The sequence below is a fragment of the Procambarus clarkii genome, chromosome 33, assembly GCF_040958095.1.
Source record: "Procambarus clarkii isolate CNS0578487 chromosome 33, FALCON_Pclarkii_2.0, whole genome shotgun sequence".
NCBI classification, from domain to species: domain Eukaryota; kingdom Metazoa; phylum Arthropoda; class Malacostraca; order Decapoda; family Cambaridae; genus Procambarus; species Procambarus clarkii.
Window position 1 is genome coordinate 21,633,001 of NC_091182.1, and position 19,474 is coordinate 21,652,474.

Consider the following 19,474-nt stretch of genomic DNA (forward strand, 5'->3'; position numbering starts at 1 on the left):
TTAATGATGATAATTATAACATTTTTCAAATAATAAAAATATTATCACTTAAAAGTGCATTATTAATAATACTGTAAATGATAATTATAAAAACGAATTCGTGCTTATATTCTTATATTATTACAAATTAGAAAGTAAAAAGTACTACTCGAAACTAATGTTAGCAGGTCTACGACCAAATTAAGTATGTCCCACAGATCCTTAAAAGATGTGCACTTCCACTTGCCGTCCTCTTCAAGCTTGCATCAACCAGGGAACGAGGCCACCAATACGGAAGAAGGTAGAAGGACAACTGCACACGAAAATAACAAACTCATCAAAATTATTCGAACAATCTACATCACTATATGAAGGAATGTGAGAACAAAATTTGGTATTAAACATAATTTAATTATAAATCTTAAAGAAATGTGTAAATATTTAATTCAAAATGATGTGCTACTAGAATAATGTAGCTACTTATACAAAATTTGCTGGATGGGTGTGGAGATCTTGACAGACAATTTAAAACTGTAACTGACTTGACTAACAAACTCCAATGTGTTGTGTTAAGTCCTCTTGTGGTCACGGTTATGTTAGTTCGGTAAACTGCGAAGCGACTGTTAATTTATTTATATGCTAACATATTTAGTAACTCGCTCACCAGTGTAGTAACATGCTTAGTTAAACGAATTTTGAGGTTCAATTCCTGAGCCCATTATGAGTCTTTGTAACTTTTTCCATTTCCGCACACAGAATGGGTATAGAATACATAATAAATGAACTAAATTATAAAAATTTGGAAAATTAGCTAATTTACGGTTTATCAATAGCTCGGGAGATTTTTAAATACATATTTATGACTAGAAAAGCAATTTGGTTTTAGATATAACAGATGCACAGCAGATCTTTTCCTACAGTTGACAGCAAAATAATACAAGGGCTGTGGAGAAGATACATACGTCATTTCCTTAGATATTACTGGAATATTTAGTTTTTAGGTCTGACATGAAGGACTGTTGTGGAAGCTCAAAACACATGGAGTTGATGGAATTTTTCTGCACGAAACTGAAAACTTCTCAGGCAGCCACAGCTTCCAGGTTGTAGTCAAACTCCAGTCTTTTCGCGAGCAAACCACAGAGACCAGTGTACCCTTGGATAGCGTTATTTGACCCCCCCTCATGTGGATCAGTTACTTCGATGACATCCTGCCGTTAATACCGGATGCATGTGCCTATGGAGATGATAGTTGTGGCACGGTGTTCTCCCCTGCTATCAACGCCACAATTACCGAAGGGGTACTCCAGTCCACCACAGAGTTTTGGTCACACACACGACCGGCCTTGTACCCCACAGAGGGAAGCTCTAGTCACAACACGGAGTGGGAGTCACACATCCTCCTCCGGCCTCATACCCCTCAGAGGGCTACTCCAGTCACAACATGGAGTGGGGAGGGGGATCCCCCCCTTAGGCCAATGACACGTGAAGAGTGGAGGAAGGCCAATGGTCCCTTGCGCAGCGGTCTCTTCCCGACCGTCAATGCACACATCTTCTGACCTTTGACCTAGCTACCACACAAAAATATAATGCTCTCAAGGTTTGATAATAGGGAAGGGAGTACCACCTCTGGCTGGAAGAAGGGAACCCTTAGCCTCGAAGGAAAACACACACAACGCATTAGAGGGAATGTTTAGGTCCCATCCAATACAGTTTGTGTGCTTTTCTCCTACTACCCCCTTCCTTTTGTGTATTTTTGTGCTTTATTATATATTTAAAGGTTACAAGATATGCATTGGCTGATACAATAGAGAGTGTAAAGGTTATGGATCTCTTGAAGCTCCTCCGCTTCCGAACAAGAACCGAGGATGCAGCTGGCGTTTCCCCTCTGTACCGCTACACTGATGCGCTGAAACGAAAAACTGGCAACCCTTGGGTCTCTGGTGACGTCAATGAGCCTGGAGGCCAATTCCTTGAGAAATTCCAAGGCACTCTTACTTCAGGGGCCACGTGTCTCAGATGCTATGGGAACAAAGGTGTATTGACCTTCCAATCGCCTGTATTTAACTGATTTTGCTCTTTCCCTTTGGTTGGCCGCCCCACCTGTTTGATCAGCATCGAAGTGTACATAGGTGTCAGCCAGAGTGGATACACATGTGTAGTCCGACACCAATTGTTTGGCCCTTTTCCAGGGGTACATAGTGATTCCATCAGGGCGAAGTGCGGGGTCATCTGGGTTTTGGTCCCCTAGGATGCGACGTTCTTCTCTGCTGGGCACTGAGCTGAGACGAGGATCCTCTTGATGATGTCATTGACCATGTTGTGTCTTGCATGCCAGCACTTTGTGCTTCCGCAATGCAATCCATGCAGTCCATATTGGTCAGCTTCCACCCTGTTGCAAATACACATGTATTCAGTGTGAATTGGGGCACCAAGGTGGAGGACCACTGCTACACGAAGGGATTCTGGATCTAGACGTGTGCCCATTCTCGACATGGGTACTGCCAGGAGGAAGTTTCCTGAATGTGGGGCATTCATCATCACCAGATGTTACTGACGACACCAAACACCAGGTTGGTGAGGCTTTTTACATCGTAGAGTCACTAATTAACACATTGTGAAAGTGGAACGAGGACAACAATGGGACCACCAATCCCATGGAGGAACAACACCAAGACGATGGCTCCTGCTGACACAAGGACCATTAGGTTTCTCAGTTGGAACATTCGTAGCATCAACAAATGATTGAATGATCTAATTGCACATGTTACCAGTAACAACATAGATATAATTGCTATACAGGAGCCCTACACGTCCAACATGATAAACAAAACCCCACCAAAAATCAGAGGGGTATGCATCCTATACTAACAGAAATGCCACAGGCCTAATAACATACATCAGAAGTGATTTACTACACACTCTTGTGAGGACGTCACACAATGTACACACACAGTACCATCACTTTCATGTACAAACTGCAGCAGGCCACTTTTCATTCATCAACGTATATGCCAGAAACCAGAAACTCAATGTAACATTGCTCCCAGATCTAGATAATCATGGGACAATATACATGGAAGATTTTAATACTAGACATATTACGCTGAGAGACAGTACTAACAACGATAATGGATGCAAATTTATCAAATATGTTTATGACAACAGATTAACTGTGTATACTACGGATACCCAAACTCATTTATTGGGAGGCAAACTTGATTATGTAATGGGTAGAAACCTTGTGCAAAATAGTATGGAATGTTTTTTGGTAAATCACTTGGTTAGTGATCACTATGCAGTTTCTGCTTCCTATGAAGTACCTAATAGACATCAGAGACGGAAAATGAATATTCCATATGGTTTGCATGACCACTTTATTAGTTGTATTTAAAAATGGTATCAAGATTACATAATAACGAATGTACAGGCCTTCTCCAGAGATCTCGTTGATACGATTACTACCTACTATGACGCATGGGTGTGTTGGGGAACAAGCCGTAAGCCTAGCAGAAGTGGGCAACACCTACCACCACCCAAGTGGGTCCTTGACCCCGTATTTGTTAAAGAACATGAACGAGTAAAGCAACTTGGAGATACATACAAAAGAACCAAAGCACAAGGTGACTTGCATGCATTTCTTGTCGCAAATAGAGAGGTGAGAGACATGAGCAACGTTATACGTAATAAACATTGGGAAGAGTTCCTACAAAGTATAAATGAGCAAACAACACTTGTTGAAGTTTGGGAAAAGATACGAAAAATTTCTAGAAGCAACCCAACCAAACCACTGCACCACAGCCCACTAGAACAAGCAAACATTCGCCTTCATCAATCGGCACTAACATCAAGCTACAACTCACTCCCAATTAACATACAGCACAAACTTAATGATACACGCCCCAACAGACAACGAACCATCAATCTTACCTGTATAGCTATTGACGTGTCTGATGTTAATGATGTAACTGAATGGGAATTAAATCATGCACTACAGATGGGCAAATCAACTGCTCCTGGAGAGGACGGTATTACTTACAGTCTACTGAGATTAATCTCACAAGTACCAGGTAATCCACTTTTAGTGTTGTATAGAATGAGTTTAAGTGAAGGAGTATTACCTGATGCTTGGACAAAGAGTGTCATTGTTCCCATCCCCAAACCACACTCAGATAATTATAGACCCATATCTCTAACATCGTGTGTCTGTAAAGTGCTTGAACGCATTGTCCTTAACCGACTCATGTATCGTGTACAGGGGCACCTGTCACTCCAACTGTTTGGATTTATGCCTGGGGCTCAGTACACAACACTGTTTTGCTGAATACTTCGCTCATATTAAAACTTCCTCTCAAGCAGTCTTCATCGACCTAGTTGCAGCTTTTGATACAGCAAACAGGGAAATCATACTAGAACAGCTTGCTGAGCTAGGAATACAAGGAAAGTTATTGAAATGGATAAAGGGATATTTGTCTAATCTAACAGCATATGTTTTGTTTAATGGTGTTAAAAGCACAGAGAGCAAACACTTTGAACTGGGAACTTCACAAGGAGGGGTCCTCAGCCCCTTGTTGTTCAACGTTCTGATGCATAAACTTATTAAAGATCTCCCAACAAATAATGAAGACACTGTCATTTGTTATGCTGATGATGTATGTTTACAGGATGCTTCTGAACCTAGAATGCAAGTTCTGCTCGATGCTTTTGCTACTAGAGCTGAGGAATGTGGCCTACTTATCTCTGTACAGAAAACTCGTGCCCTCATTCCATGTGGTATTCCACCAGCCAATTATCATATAGAATAGCGAGTACTTGGGAACTGCGAGTCATACAGATACCTTGGTGTCTCCATTAACGACCCTGGGTACCTTTCTTCACTCAAGAGGAGACTCTGGGAGAGATTAAAGCCCTTGAGGGTCCTTGTTGGTGTCAATCATGGAATTAACGTGAGACTTCCTAGAATGTTTTATGTATCATTTATACGCTCTGTGATTGACTATAATGTTCTACATCTCACACTGTATACAGACAAAGAGCTGAAATCTCTTGAAACTATGCAAAATGAAACTATACGTCTCATCCTTGGGGCTCCAAAGTCCACGAGAATAGTTAATATGAGAGCAGAGTTAAAATTACCTACCATAAGTGAGAGAATTTTGTCCATTAGCACAGTTTTCGGCGTGAAGGCGTTGATTAGATCTCTGCAACACATGAAGTTTCCAGCAAAACTTTCTAATATGCTACACTCACCTGAGGTCCATAGAAGAAGAGCGAAATCTGATTATGCATTTTGGTTCTACAAGGTAGGCAATTCCATCAAAATCTTAAATATGTACCCAACTCAATCAATTAATGATTAATCAACCAATTACTCCATGGGATAACTGGGATCAATCAGTTGATTTTGTAAATGCACCCAAGAAAGATAGTGTACACTCTACATTATTAAAACAGATAACACTGAAAAGCATCACTGAGAGTCCTCAGGGTATGGGTAACAATGTGTATCAGTGCTATACCGACGGTTCTGTAGAAGAAGGTGGACGATGTACCGGATGCGCATGAAATATATTTGAACAATCTTCTCTCGTACATTCATCAATGAAGCAAGTCAATGATTGGACAAGTACATCTCAAACCGAGCTTGCAGGCATATACCTTGCCACTGAATTTTTAAAAGACAAAGGCAGTGGACTTATATACTGTGACTCGCAGAGTGCACTCCTGGCACTGAATGCACATAGTAGTAACACCCAGAAAATAGTCAGTGATATTCGAATGAATGTTTTAGCTGCTAAAGAAAACAGATTTGAAATTAAATTCCTATGGATACCATCACATGTTGGCATCTCAAGGCATGACACTGTTTATATGCTTACAAAGACAGCTTGAAGAAAACCAGTAGTAGAAATTGATATGGGTGTTTCACTAGCAGTGACAAAGAGAATACTTGATCAAATATCTAATGAAGGTCTCACTGACCTAAAAAATTCACAAAGACCAGAAAGTTGCAGAATTATATATTATGATAGATATCGTGAGGAGATTCACATATGGGACTAATAGAGCAAGAACTCGGCAATGTGATGTTATAGTTGCCAGAATACGCCTGGGATACAGACGTATCTGGCAGCTTTCTCAAAACCCAAATGTCGAGTACACAATGTGTCAACTTTGTGAAAGAGAAAGCATGCACTCACTTGAACATCATATTGTAGAATGTCCCATATTGTCTGACTTTCGCCCTCCTGGGCTGAGGTATGCTGAACTCTGTAACTACTATATGAGTACTGGAACAGTTGATGATATATTAGACTTGTACCATAGATTAACCATGTTATGTAACTATATAACCTGAGTTTGTAAAAGCATCTTAATCACCTTCAGTGGTTAAGTTCTTAATTGCACACTAGTTACTCTTGTCAGCTATCTCACCCTGTCAGAGTAAAAGAGACAAATATATATGTGTGTGTGTGTGTGTGTGTATGTGTGTGTGTGTATTTGTGTGTATGTATGTGTGTGTGTGTGTATGTATGTGTATAAAGTATAAAGCTGATCAGAATTACATTTCATCATTATAAATTCACATTAATGCATTCATAAATCTGTGTATCTATGTATTTACGTATGTAGCTAAGCCTAACATTTTTTAAAGCACTACGATCACCTTCTGTGGTTGTCCAATAAATCTCTGAACTGTATGTTTGACAAATCTTTCACACTGTCCATGGAGGACAAAAGAAAATGTATATATGCTAGATAGCATTGTAAATGTGTGGCCACGTCTGTGGTAGAAAATAATAATAATAAAAAAAATGCTCTGAGGCGGGTTTTCTCCTTGTCTGGTGTTGCGGCGCTGAGCATGGCATCAGCTACTTTTTCGACTAGTGGGTGGTCCCAGCTGGACTGTTTATGCTTTTTGTTGGCTCTATAATGGGTGCTGGGGCTGAAAGCGCATCCCACTGATTTGAACATTCAGTGAAAGCAGGATCGTGTATTCCTGCTGAATCACTCAGGGGTCAGGTAGGATATCTCTTACGAGGTCGTGCGATGCATAGGAGGAGGAAAGGATGGCTGGTAGAGCAATCTGGGAGGCTGTGCGGACACCAAGGCCGCCGAGTCTTACAGGGAGGGTTGCTTGCTCCCAACTGAGACTCATTCAATGGCAGGTTCAGGACTTTTACCAGCATGACCCTCAGAAGGGTGTCAGACACATTTAATTGAGGGCTGTTGTAGGATGGAGAACACCTCATAAAGTAATTCAACTTAGGGAGAGATAAGCATCTTGTGAGGAGGAAGAGAGCATCATGGGCATCAATCTTGTCAGTCCTATCCAGCATTCTCCTTAGATCAGTTATTTTTGCCTCCAGGACCTCCTGTCGCCAACCTGACCAGCTCACTGTAAATAAACTATAATTAACCAGTATTAAAAATGATATTATACAGTTAAGGGAAAGAAATTTATTCTTTTCAGCAATTAACTGTTGAGAATGAGTGCAGGTCTGGAGCATAACAAGCTCAAGGAACTAACATTATTGATTACCTTGCGGTAACCCTTGCAGTGTTTTCGGGGCTTAGCGTCCCCGCGGCCCGGTCCTCGACCAGGCCTCCTGGTTGCTGGACTGGTCAACCAGGCTGCTGGACGCAGCTGCTCGCAGCCTGACGTATAAATCACAGCCTGGTTGATCACGTAACATTTAGAGTTGTTTATAAAGTTCTCTCTGGAACACTGTGAGGGGTTGGCCAGTTATACCCCTTATGTGTAGTGGAAGCGTATTGAAAAGTCTCGGGTCTCTGATGGTGATGCAGAGGTGCAATTAGGTACTCTGAGTTCTCTCTCAGAGTACCTAATTGCACCTGTCTTTTAACGGGGGTATTCTGCACATTTTGCCTTGCCTTCTGGTCTCATGTGGTGTTATTTGTGTGCGGGTTTGGGACCAGCCCATCTAATATTTTCCACGTGTAAATTATTTATGAATTTTTCCCGCCTGCGCTCAGGAAACTACAGATTTAGGCATTATAGTCGGTCGCAATAGTTTTGATGTTTTACTGAGGGGATTCTAGCAGTAATGACTCTCCAAGTCGGCAATTTCTCCAGTTTTGAAAGGGGCTGTCATTGTGCAATAGTATTCCACTCTAGAAAGCACTAGCGTCATGAAGAGTATAATCATTGGTATAGCATCTCTAGTTTGAAAGCGTCATGCTATCCAACCCGTCTTCTTTCTTGCAGTTGCGACGGCTACTTTATTGTGTTCTTTAAAGGTAAGGTCTTTTGATATTACTACACCCAAATCCTGTACATTGCTTCTTCGTTCTATGGTATGATTTGACTGTGTTTTGACTTACTTTCCCGTTTTTATATTTTTATTTTTCCGTAGCGCAGGAGCTGGAACTTATCTTCACTAAATACCATAGTATTTTATATAGCCCATTGAAAGACCTGATTTACATCTGCTTGGAGGTTTGCTGTTTCCTCTGTGTTGTCTACTCTCATAAAAATCCTAGTGTCATCTGCAAAGGATGATACGGTAGCATAGTTTTTGTCCTTGACTATGTCCGATATAAGGATGACAAAAAGTACTGAAGCAAGCACAGTACTCTGGGGGACTGAGCTCTACTCGGTTGATGGTCCGGGTTTTATTTTGTTGACTATTATACATTGGGTTCTGTTAGTCAGGAAATTGTAGATCCATCTGCCATTTTTTTTCCGGTAATTCCTTTTGAACGCATTTTGTGTGCAATAACACCATGGTCACATTGGTAGAAAGATTCTTCGAAATCTGTGTAAATTACATCAACGTTTTGCTTGTCTTCCATGGCATCTAATATCATGTCATAGTGGTCCAGCAACTGTGATGGGCAAATCCTAGCTTGAGAGCGCCCTGAATCCAAGAACGCCCTGTTCTGACCCGATGTTGTCCAGTGTTATGGAGATGCTGAGATTCCATGTATTTTGTGATCTTACTTCTTAGCACTCTGTCAAAGATTTTTATAATGTGTGATGTTAGTGCTAACATAACACCTGTCAGATTTCGGCCTCTTGATGTGTAAACTTATACATAATAATAATAATAATAATAATAATAATAATAATAATAATAATAATAATAATAATAATAATAATAATAAAATAATAATAATAACAATAATAATAATAATAATAATAATAATAATAATAATAATAATAATAATAACAATAATAATAAAATAATAATAATAATAATAATCCACAGAGAGTAATCACACTAATGTGACTGCATCAATGAAAAAATCCGCAGGAGAAGTGATGAGGTTTCGAACCTATGCTGCGGATGTTCCCAGGCACACGCTTCTAGAGACTAGACCACGATATAGTTACCATGTTGTGGTCTAGTCGCTAGGACCGTGTGCCTGGCAACATCCTCCGAATAGGTTCGAACCTTCATCACTGCTCCTACAGATTTTCTAAATATTTATAATAATAATAATAACAATAATGAGTTAAAAATATTTATTGGAGAGATTTCAAAAGATCAGATTTTTCTCTTCACAGTGATAAAATGTTCTGTTAATCGAATTCTACTAATATTATAATTATTTTATACTAATATTATTATTATTAACATTAACACTATTGACAACGACAACAATAATAATAAACAATGATGATATTAAATAACATGTATTTATAATAAATAATAAATTAATAATATATTATGAAGATTATAATGAAATAATTATATAAAATCGAGGAAGGTTTCAAGTAATGTGCTAACTATAGCCCGAGCTGTTGTTCCTAGGCGATGAGGACAAGGGTCCCCTCCCAATTACTCTCCCCCCCTCTCTCACTACGTCGTGAGATCCCCCTGCTCCCCATCTAGAAAGCCTCCCATGCCCCCACCCCCACCCCGTTCTAGATACCCACTCTCAGGTTACCTTTGGTGATGGAACCTTCGCTATCACACCTCTACTCATCACCTGTTCCACAATAATCATATCTTGCACAATATTCACATAACTACATGCTAGAGATTTATTTAGCGACGAGTAACATGATGCTTTATTGTTAGTAAATTTTTGGTTTAATTCTCGATATTCGTTCTGGTCACTTTGAGGAGCAGCTGGAGGTAGGACTCCAGGTGACCTTGAGGGGGCGGGAGGAAGATGGGGCAGCGTAGGGGGTCAGGGGGAGCTTGTTTGGGGGGAAGTGGGGGTTGGTCCTCTATATATTGAGGCGACGGCGACGGAGGAACAGCAGCTGCTGCAGTGTTCAGGTCTACGACAACATGAAGTTCCTGGTGAGTATCTTCTGCTTCAGGTAACACTGGGCTTCTGGTAGTTCTGGGCTTCTGATAGCTCTGGGATTCTGGTAGCTTTAGGCTTCAGGTACCACTAGGCTTCAGGTAGCTCTGGGCTTCAGGTAGTTCTAGGCTTCAGGTAGCTTTAGGCTTCAGGTAGTTCTAGGCTTCAAGTAGCACTAGGCTTCAGGTAGCACTGTGCTTCGGGTAGTTCTGTGCTTCAGGAGGCGCTGGGCTTCAGGTAACCTTAAGATTTCGGTAGCTTGAGGCTAGACACTCAAGGGGGTCGCACACTGCCACTGATGCAGTCTAGCCAAGTCTCCGAGAAAACACTATAGGGATAACGTTGACTTCTGCCGGTAGGTCCATTATGTTGGTATTTGGCTGAAGTAAAGTTTGACTTCTGCAGGTGGGTCTGAGGTCTTCTGGTGAACCTGGGTAAAACTTAACTTCAAAAATGGGTATATAGACTTTGTACTAGCCCCAGGATTATGATAGACTTCTGCAGGCTGGGTCAAGGTTTAGGATTTAGAACGAACAACTCCTTCATAGTGGCCATAAACCTTGATAGTGATTTAGAGCAATGGTCAACATCTAAAGGTCATCATTAACATCCGGTTAATGATATATTAAGCGAATATGCAAAATTAGTTGCAACGTTAAATATGCCAGATTTTGTCACTTAAACTTGTTTACTTTGCAATTTGACCACATGAGAAACAATTGCAAGCAACAAACATGTAAATATTTTGTCTAATGTCTTTGTATCAACAGGTTGTTTTGGCACTTGTTTGGAGCTGCAGTGCGCAGTTCGTGCCATACATTGCGCCATATCCCTTTGCGCAACAGTACCGCGCCCAAGATATCTTAGGTCAGTCCACCTTTGGCTACTACGGCATCAACCAGAATCGCCATGAGACCCGCCTGGCTGATGGCAGTGTTGTCGGTCACTACTCCTACATCGGCGCCGACGGTAAGCCAGCTGTGACCTTCTACGAGGCTGGAGCAGGCCGAGGCTACCGCGTCAGATCCAACGTTCTTCCAGAGGCTGAGCAAGTGGAGCTTAGCGCCCCCGTGCACACCCTGGAGGGCCCCAACCCCGTCGAAGATACCCCTGAGGTAGTTAAAGCTCGGGCAGAATTCAAGGAGCTGTACAATGAGGCTAAGCTTCGCGGGAAACGTCAAGTGGCCTTCTATAGCTACCCAACAGCAGCCGTCAATGTCCCCAAATATGAAACAGATGATTCAAAAGTCGCTGCTTATCAAGTCCCTGGTTCAAGCCCCTTTTTCTACTCGTACCCAATAAACCCCATTACCCCTTATGCCTCTTATCCATTCGCTTACCCTGGCTTCCCTTTCTTTGTAAACCCACTGGCACCCAAGACTGAGGAGAAGAAGCCTGAGGTTGAGCCTGAGGTTGAGCCTGAGGCAGTCGTGGAAGCTCGTCGTCGTCGTCGTGAGGCACAGTTCGCTCCCGTCCCTCTCGTGTATTCTTCGGTGCCCGTTGCCAACTACGCCAAGTTCAAGACCCAAAAATACGAAGCGGTTGAGTCTGACACCCCAGCCGACACCACCAAGATCGAGCTAAAGACCAAGGAATACAAGGTCCCCGCCTTGCCCTACACCTATCCATTCAACTATGCATACACTGCCTTCCAGCCATACTCTGCAGTGGCTCCAGTGTCCACAGACAAGGCCACTAAGTATATCGCTGGCAACCCTGCCTTCCTGCCCTACTCCGCTGCCTTCCCTTACTTCAGACCTTACACTGTAGTCGCTGCTCCTGTAAAGAACTAAGAACACTTTCCATTACCGTACTCACTCCTTCAGACTTCAGAACAGTTTGTATATGATATATTGAATGAATGTATCACTGATGTGTCGGTGCCAGAGAGCCGTTCGTGTATATCGGCTACAAACACGTCTCCAGACGATGTTCGTGTAGTTGCCATGCACACGTCCCAATAACACCGATGTCATCAACTATGTCTTTGATATTCTGGCGTAGTTGGTGCACCCAAGTCCGTAGGCGGGGAATGACTCTCATTGTTCTCTACCACCTGTTGACCTGCAACATTACAAAATAAAAAAATATGATTATCCTAAACCTGGTTTTAACCTTCCCACACAATTACTTCACTAAATAATATTTAAGCGAATAACAATGGCAATGATGATAATTGTAACATCTAACTAATACAAATAATAACATCGCATCAACATTGACATGTATTATTAATATTAGGCAATAATTATAATAACGAATTCCTGCTTACTTGTAAAATTTCAAATTTTAAATTATAAAGAAATTCTATTTGAAACGAATATAAGTAAGGCTCAAGGAAAAGACCTAGATGAGTGCCTAGTGCCAAGATCCCTAGTAGATGAGTACTGCCACTTTGCAGCTCTCTTTCAAGCTTGCAGTAATCAGGAAACGCGGCCACCGATCTGCAAGAAGGCCTTGGATGAAGTTGTATCCCAATTTAAAAATAGGTAAGACATTACCGTAAAGCTTATGGTTTTTATCCCGGCTCTCAGTCGTTATGATGTTCGTTGTGAAATTCTTTGTTAACAGACCAGAATAGCAGCCTGACAAAAACTACTTAGGAAGTAGAATTTTGTTATATAATTAAAAGAGGCACATGTGATATGCTTTCATAGTTGGCCGCTAAGTGGCACAAGAGTCTTGACTGAAGATACCACATGTATGTCCCAACCGCGGAGATTGCTGCAACATTTGCTATGAAACAGCAAAAAGTACTGGTGTACGGCGATCCTTAGACTCGCAGTTACTAATGTACTTCACCTCACTGAAAACTATTTAAACAACTACACCACGAAACTTCCATGTTATCATCACTCCGTTCTCCTGCGAGAATTATAGTGTTCCTTAGTGTGGTGAGATCCGATCGCTATACTCTCTTGCCAAATGTAACTCTATTGTTAACTGTAATGCTATAATCTTCTCTAGTTAACTGTACTCCACTCTCTAGTTAACTGTAATGCTGAAATCTCTCTAGTTAACTGCCACTAACTTTATTATGTTGTCTACTTCAACTCTGTTTTCTTGCTAACTGTAATGCTCTACTCTGAAGTTAACTGTAACTCTGTTGCTAACTGCAATGCTCTACTCTGAAATTAACTGTAACTCTTTTGCTAACTGTAACTCTTTTGCTAATTGTAATGCTCTACTCTGTAGTTAACTGTAACTCTCTGGTTCAAGTTGTTTTTCTTTCTATTTTCCTACTTGTTTGTCATCCTGCTTTCGCTTTCCCTACTTACCCATCTTTCTTCCTGTTTTATTGTCTCCTGCTTGCCTGTCTCCTTGTTTCTTTGTCTCCCCTGCTTGTCCATCTTTCTCCTTGCTTTCTTGTTTCCTTGTTTGCCTTCCTCCCTGCTTTTCTGTCTTTCTTTTTTGCTTGCATTTCTCCTTGTTTGCCTGTATACCTGCTTCCCTGTTTTTCTTTTTGCTTCCCAGTCTTTATTCATGCCTGCCTGTCTCCCTGTCTGCCTGCCTGTCTCCCAGACTGCCTGCCTGTCTCCCTGCCTGCCTGCCTGTCTCCCAGACTGCCTGCCTGTCTCCCTGACTGCCTGCCTGTCTCCCAGACTGCCTGCCTTTCTCCCAGACTGCCTGCCTGTCTCCCAGACTGCCTGCCTGTCTCCCTGACTGCCTGCCTGTCTCCCAGACTGCCTGCCTGTCTCCCAGACTGCCTGCCTGTCTCCCTGCCTGCCTGCCTGTCTCCCAGACTGCCTGCCTGTCTCCCTGACTGCTTGCCTGTCTCCCTGGCAGCCTGCCTGTCTCCCTGGCAGCCTGCCTGTCTCCCTCCCAGATTGCCTGCCTGTCTTCCTGACTGCTTGCCTGTCTCCCTGGCAGCCTGCCTGTCTCCCAGACTGCCTGCCTGTCTCCTTGACTGCCTGCCTGTCTCCCAGACTGCATGCCTGTCTCCCAGACTGCCTGCCTGTCTCCCTGCCTGCCTGCCTGTCTCCCAGACTGCCTGCCTGTCTCCCTGACTGCTTGCCTGTCTCCCTGGCAGCCTGCCTGTCTCCCTGGCAGCCTGCCTGTCTCCCTCCCAGATTGCCTGCCTGTCTTCCTGACTGCTTTCCTGTCTCCCTGGCAGCCTGCCTGTCTCCCTGGCAGCCTGCCTGTCTTCCTGACTGCCTGCCTGTCTCCCTGACAGCCTGCCTGTCTCCTTGACTGCCTGCCTGTCTCCCTGACTGCCTGCCTGCCTGTCTCCCTGACAGCCTGCCTGTCTCCCTGACAGCCTGCCTGTCTCCTTGACTGCCTGCCTGTCTGTCTCCCTGACAGCCTGCCTGTCTTTCTGACTGCCTGCCTGTCTCCTTAACTGCCTGCCTGCCTGTCTCCCTGACAGCCTGCCTGTCTTCCTGACTGCCTGCCTGTCTCCCTAACTGCCTGCCTGCCTGTCTCCCTGACAGCCTGCCTGTCTTCCTAACTGCCTGCCTGTCTACCTAACTGCCTGCCTGTCTTCCAGCCTGCCTGCGTGTCTTTCTGACTGCCTGCCTGTTTTCCTGCATGCCTGTCTCTCTATATACCTGTCTCCAAGCTTGCCTGCGAAATTAATCAACATTGAAGCAGAGATGCGAGATTTACCTGACCACACGTGGAAGACAGACAACCCCCCTTGTACATCACCTATTATATTGATTATGCGTTATGATATTATTGGGACTTCATCTAGAGTGTTAAATAAATAATATATTTGACCTTTTGTGTAAACTAACTCTATAACAGATGTACAACTACTGATGAGTATTGCTTTTGAATAAACGTCGCGGCGGATGCGATTAATACACGCGATTTCATGATGGACGGTTAGTGGAACAAACTAAAACGTGAGGTCAGTTCAAATAATTAGGGTTTCCATGAAATAAATCTAGAGATTTGGTGAGGGGAAGCTGCTGGCGACGGGAATATGTCTGGAACATGCAGAGAATGTCCTTTTTTATGTAATCTTGGAAATCGCAAGATGTGAGGCGGGGGGGGGGGGGTCCACAAGAATTAGGATGTTACCATGATGGACGTGACTGTGATTCCCTGGATATTGACAGCTATGAATGCCATGCCCAGGATATTGATGGAAGTGACTTCTATGCCCAGGATATTTATGTGTGACTTCTATGCCCAGGATATTGATGGACGTGACTTCTATGCCCAGGATATTGATGGATGTGACTGTAATGCCTCGATATTTATGGATGTGACAGTAATGCCGACGATATTGATGGAAGTGAATGTAATGCCCACGATATTGATGTATGTGACTTCTATGCCCAGGATATTGATGGATGTGACTGTAATGTTCGGGATACTGATGTATGTGACTGTAATGTCCACGATATTGATGGAATATGATTGTAATGCAATAAAACAAGAACACCTTTTTGAGATACAGTTAGACTGGTGTACGAGAAATAAAAACACAAACCTTATGGGCAGTTGATGGTATATAAGCATCTGACAAGGTAACACTCTGAAACAAATTATCTTTTAATATTGTAGGCACAAATTTACTGCAGAATTTTACGAAGCGGATAGGTAAGTGCTTTCACTGTACTCCATTTAACTAAGTTCATATCTTACCAGCAACAACACGTTGCTCCAATTACTGCGGAGTGTCTCCCGGAAAGTAAAGCAGTGTAGAGGTTCAAGATTTATGATAAATCTAGATGCAAGTTGCAGAAATATCCAAAACTATGGAAAAAGGTTAATTATGAACACGAAGCGAGATGGATCGTTTAGGAGAAGGTTGCGGGTGATCATCAGTAGAGGAAACCTTGAGGAACCGACGATGGTGATCACCATGCAACATTACATTGTTCAAGGCGTTACAGAAACTAGTCTAGAAGACTCAGTTCAACCACCTCTGAGGTGACAACGGTAAGAACCTTGGGGGAAGGGGGCGAGGGACTATTTTGTAAGCTAAAGGTCATTTTCTTTATTAGCGTCTGGATTGGTGTGTAAAAAAGCTGTCGAAGCCTAAGAATAGTGATGCAGTTTGAGATTAACTTGGAATAATTCATCAACCCAGTTGCGGGAGGCACAACACAGACCCCGGGGTACCTGTCCTTGACTAGGCAATTACACACGCTGTCCGGCAAGTTCACCAAGGTGTCCCTGACCAGGTATTGACAGTGTGTCAGTCGAACTATGTAATATATGCTTGATTGTCGTCTAGCCAGGCAGCCTGGCAATTATGTTAGTAAGTCAGTCAGAGACACCACCCTTCAGGGACACCACCCTACACGGACACCATTCTTCAGGGACACCCCCATCCTTCAGGGACACCACCCTTCAGGGACACCACCTTTCTTTGACACCATCCTTCAGGGACACCCCCCTCCCATCAAGGGATACAATCAGGCAAAGACAGGACTGAATGCACAGATGACATGGAGGGCAGCCGAATGTAACAAGTATAGCTCTTCTATTCTGTGTCAGAGAACAGAAGACAGATTGATAATTCCTTTTCTTAGGGATAAATACTGATGTCCTACTGGAGCACAGTGCCATGTCTCCTCTGGTTCGACTGGAAAGGCAAACCGAGGAGGCAAATATTTCTTACTCGGCTTACTTGGCTTACTCGGACAGGTTAGGAGAGGAAACTTTCAATTAACGTTTTTCATAACGTTTTGAAACTTTATGAGAATTTCCTGCCCACCTAACCTATCAGAGGACTTAACTTACTGTCGTTGAAAAAAAAATCCCAATTTTATTTTATTTTTTTCATTTTCAAACGGCCAAAAGCGACGTTATTTTTAAGATGACAGGTTGATTTGTGAATGATCTTCCAGAGGGTATAGACTTATTTCTGTCAATGTTTGCTGATAATGCTAAAATTATTAAACGATTAAGACAGAGAAGGACAGCATGAGGCTACAAGATGACTTAGACAAATTGAAGGTGTGGTCCAACAAATGGCTATTAAAGTTTATCCAATCCAAATGTAAAGTAGTGAAGATACTATTTACCTCGGTACCTATTTACCTAGTAGTAAATAGGTACCTGTGAGTTAGACAGAAGCATGCACATAATTCCATAGCATACCATAGAAGATATAGAGGTATCTCAAGACGAAGTGTAAAAATTACTCAAGAGGTTAAGAAGAAATAAAGTGGTTGGACCTGATAGCGTTTCACCTTGGGTGCTGCGAGAATGCGCAATTGAGCTGAGCATTCCACTCCAATTAATATTCTAGACATCCTTGTGTAAATTAATACTTGTGAATCTTAGGAGATATATTAAAAAAACATAACTCCAATCTATGAAAATGGTAAATGGTAGTCGAGAAATCTCTAAATTATTGACCCGTAACATTAACAAGTGTGGTAGTCAAAAGGCTAGAAAAAATAGTTAAAGCCAAATGTGTAGAACACCTGGAGAGTCATGTCATAATAACAGAAAGCCTATGGTTTTCGAACAGGAAGATCCTGTGCAATAAATCTACTAAGCTTTTATGAAAGAGCCACATAGATTCAACGAGAAAGAGAGGGTTGGGTTAAATTTTTCTTTTTGTTTGCAGGGATATTCCTGCGCGGGCCCTAAACCTCTGACTGATCCACTAAGTGTTGCCTGTTTCTGTTTTACTTGGGCGGAGTATGAGTATTTATGACTCGTAAGGTTGCTTCAGTAAGATTTTGCCATATGTGTTTAACAACTTCTTGTGCTCTATTGAATCTAAGTTGAAATCTTAACGGGTTTGTAACAGTGCACTGTGTTAGATAATGTTCCAGTGGTCTGTCGGGCATTTCTCCACAGTGTTGACATTTCCTCTCATCTTCCGGAACCTGTAAGCCTATTTTCCATGCGCATGGATATCCAAGCCTGATGCGATGTAAGTGTATTTCTGTTGTTCTATTGCTCCCTTTCATCAAACTAAGTAGTTCTTAGTTGTTTGAATTCTTGTACCAACCCGCAGATCCTGACATTGCAACTGTTGTGTTGTAGTCACTGTACATCTTTTGCATTGCTCTGTTTCTAATTATTTTCTTAATCTGTGATAGACTCTGTGGTATGTAAACGTCCACATTTCTTCTCTTAGTTCCAAGTTTTGCAGCTTCGTCTGCAATGTCATTTTCTATTATTCCCACATGACTTGACACCCAGTTGATAAGTACCCAACGGCCTTGTCGTCTGAGTGTTTGCATTAATGCTATGACACGGGTTGACTGTGTAAGTCTGGACCTAAAAAAAGCTTTTGACAGAGTCCCACACAATTTTTTTGTGAAAGTGGAACATGCTGGAGGGATGACAGGGAGTCTGCTGACATGGATGAAAAAAATTCTAACTGACAGACAGATGAGGGCAGTCCTCAGAGACAATGTATCTGACTGGAGGAGTGATACTAGCGGAATACCACATGGTTCAGTCAGTTCTTGCCCCAGTAATGTTCTTCGACTATATAAACGATCTACCAGAAGGAATACATTTGAAGAAGGAAGAAATTTAAACATGTTTGTGAATGATGCTAAGATACTGGGAAAGATAGGAGATGCATATGATTGCCATGCTCTTCATATTGATCTTGATAAAATAAGTGCTTGGAGCGACATGTGGCAAATGGAATTCAATATGGATAAATGCCATGTTATTGAATGTGGACTCGGAGAAAATTGACCTTTCGATACTTACAAATTATGTGGAACGGAATTAATGAACTCTAATAACTAACGAGATCTCGGGGTGGTTTTGGATTGTAAACTGTCAACAGAGGAACACATAAAGAACATTGTGAGAGGAGCGTATGCGTTGCTTTCTAACTTCAGCCCTGCTTTTAATTATATGGATGGTGAAATACCATTAAGCCTTTCATGACTTCGTGAGACAAAAATTGGAATATGCAGCTTTTGTATGGTGCCTATATATCAAGACGCACTTCAATAAACTGGAAAAGGTACAAAGGCATGCTACAAAATGGTTTCCGGAACTGAAAAACAAGTTACAAATAGAGGTTAAAGGCGTTAAATATGCCTTAACTAGAAGATAAAAGAAAAAGATGTGATATGATCACCACTTACAAAATACTAATAGGAAACGACCAAATTGGGATGGCCTATACTTTGAGTGGGGAGTCCGTATAAACAACTGGGCCTCTACCCTTCAGACTGAACTATTTGCCTTGATCCTTGCACTGAAATGTGTACAAGTCTCAAAACTTGATACATTAATTGTAAGTGACTCCTTATCATCCTTAAATGCTTTCAAC

General features: G+C 42.2%; 1 protein-coding gene across 2 annotated transcripts in view; it reads left to right on the plus strand.

Annotated features, from left to right (window-relative positions):
- The window catches only part of LOC123765237 (uncharacterized), a 29,554-nt gene extending 17,194 nt beyond the window's left edge, over nt 1-12,360 (plus strand). The window contains exons 1-2 of one of the 2 annotated variants that reach the window (XM_045753898.2): nt 10,176-10,253; nt 11,028-12,360. In XM_045753898.2, coding sequence (XP_045609854.2) covers nt 10,242-10,253; nt 11,028-12,050 — 1,035 coding nt within the window. In that variant the 5' untranslated portion in view covers nt 10,176-10,241 and the 3' untranslated portion in view covers nt 12,051-12,360. Of the gene's footprint in view, nt 1-10,175; nt 10,254-11,027 lie in introns of those variants that run through there. The other variant, XM_069335478.1, reaches the window with a different exon arrangement.
- Nucleotides 12,361-19,474: the final 7,114 nt, after the last annotated feature.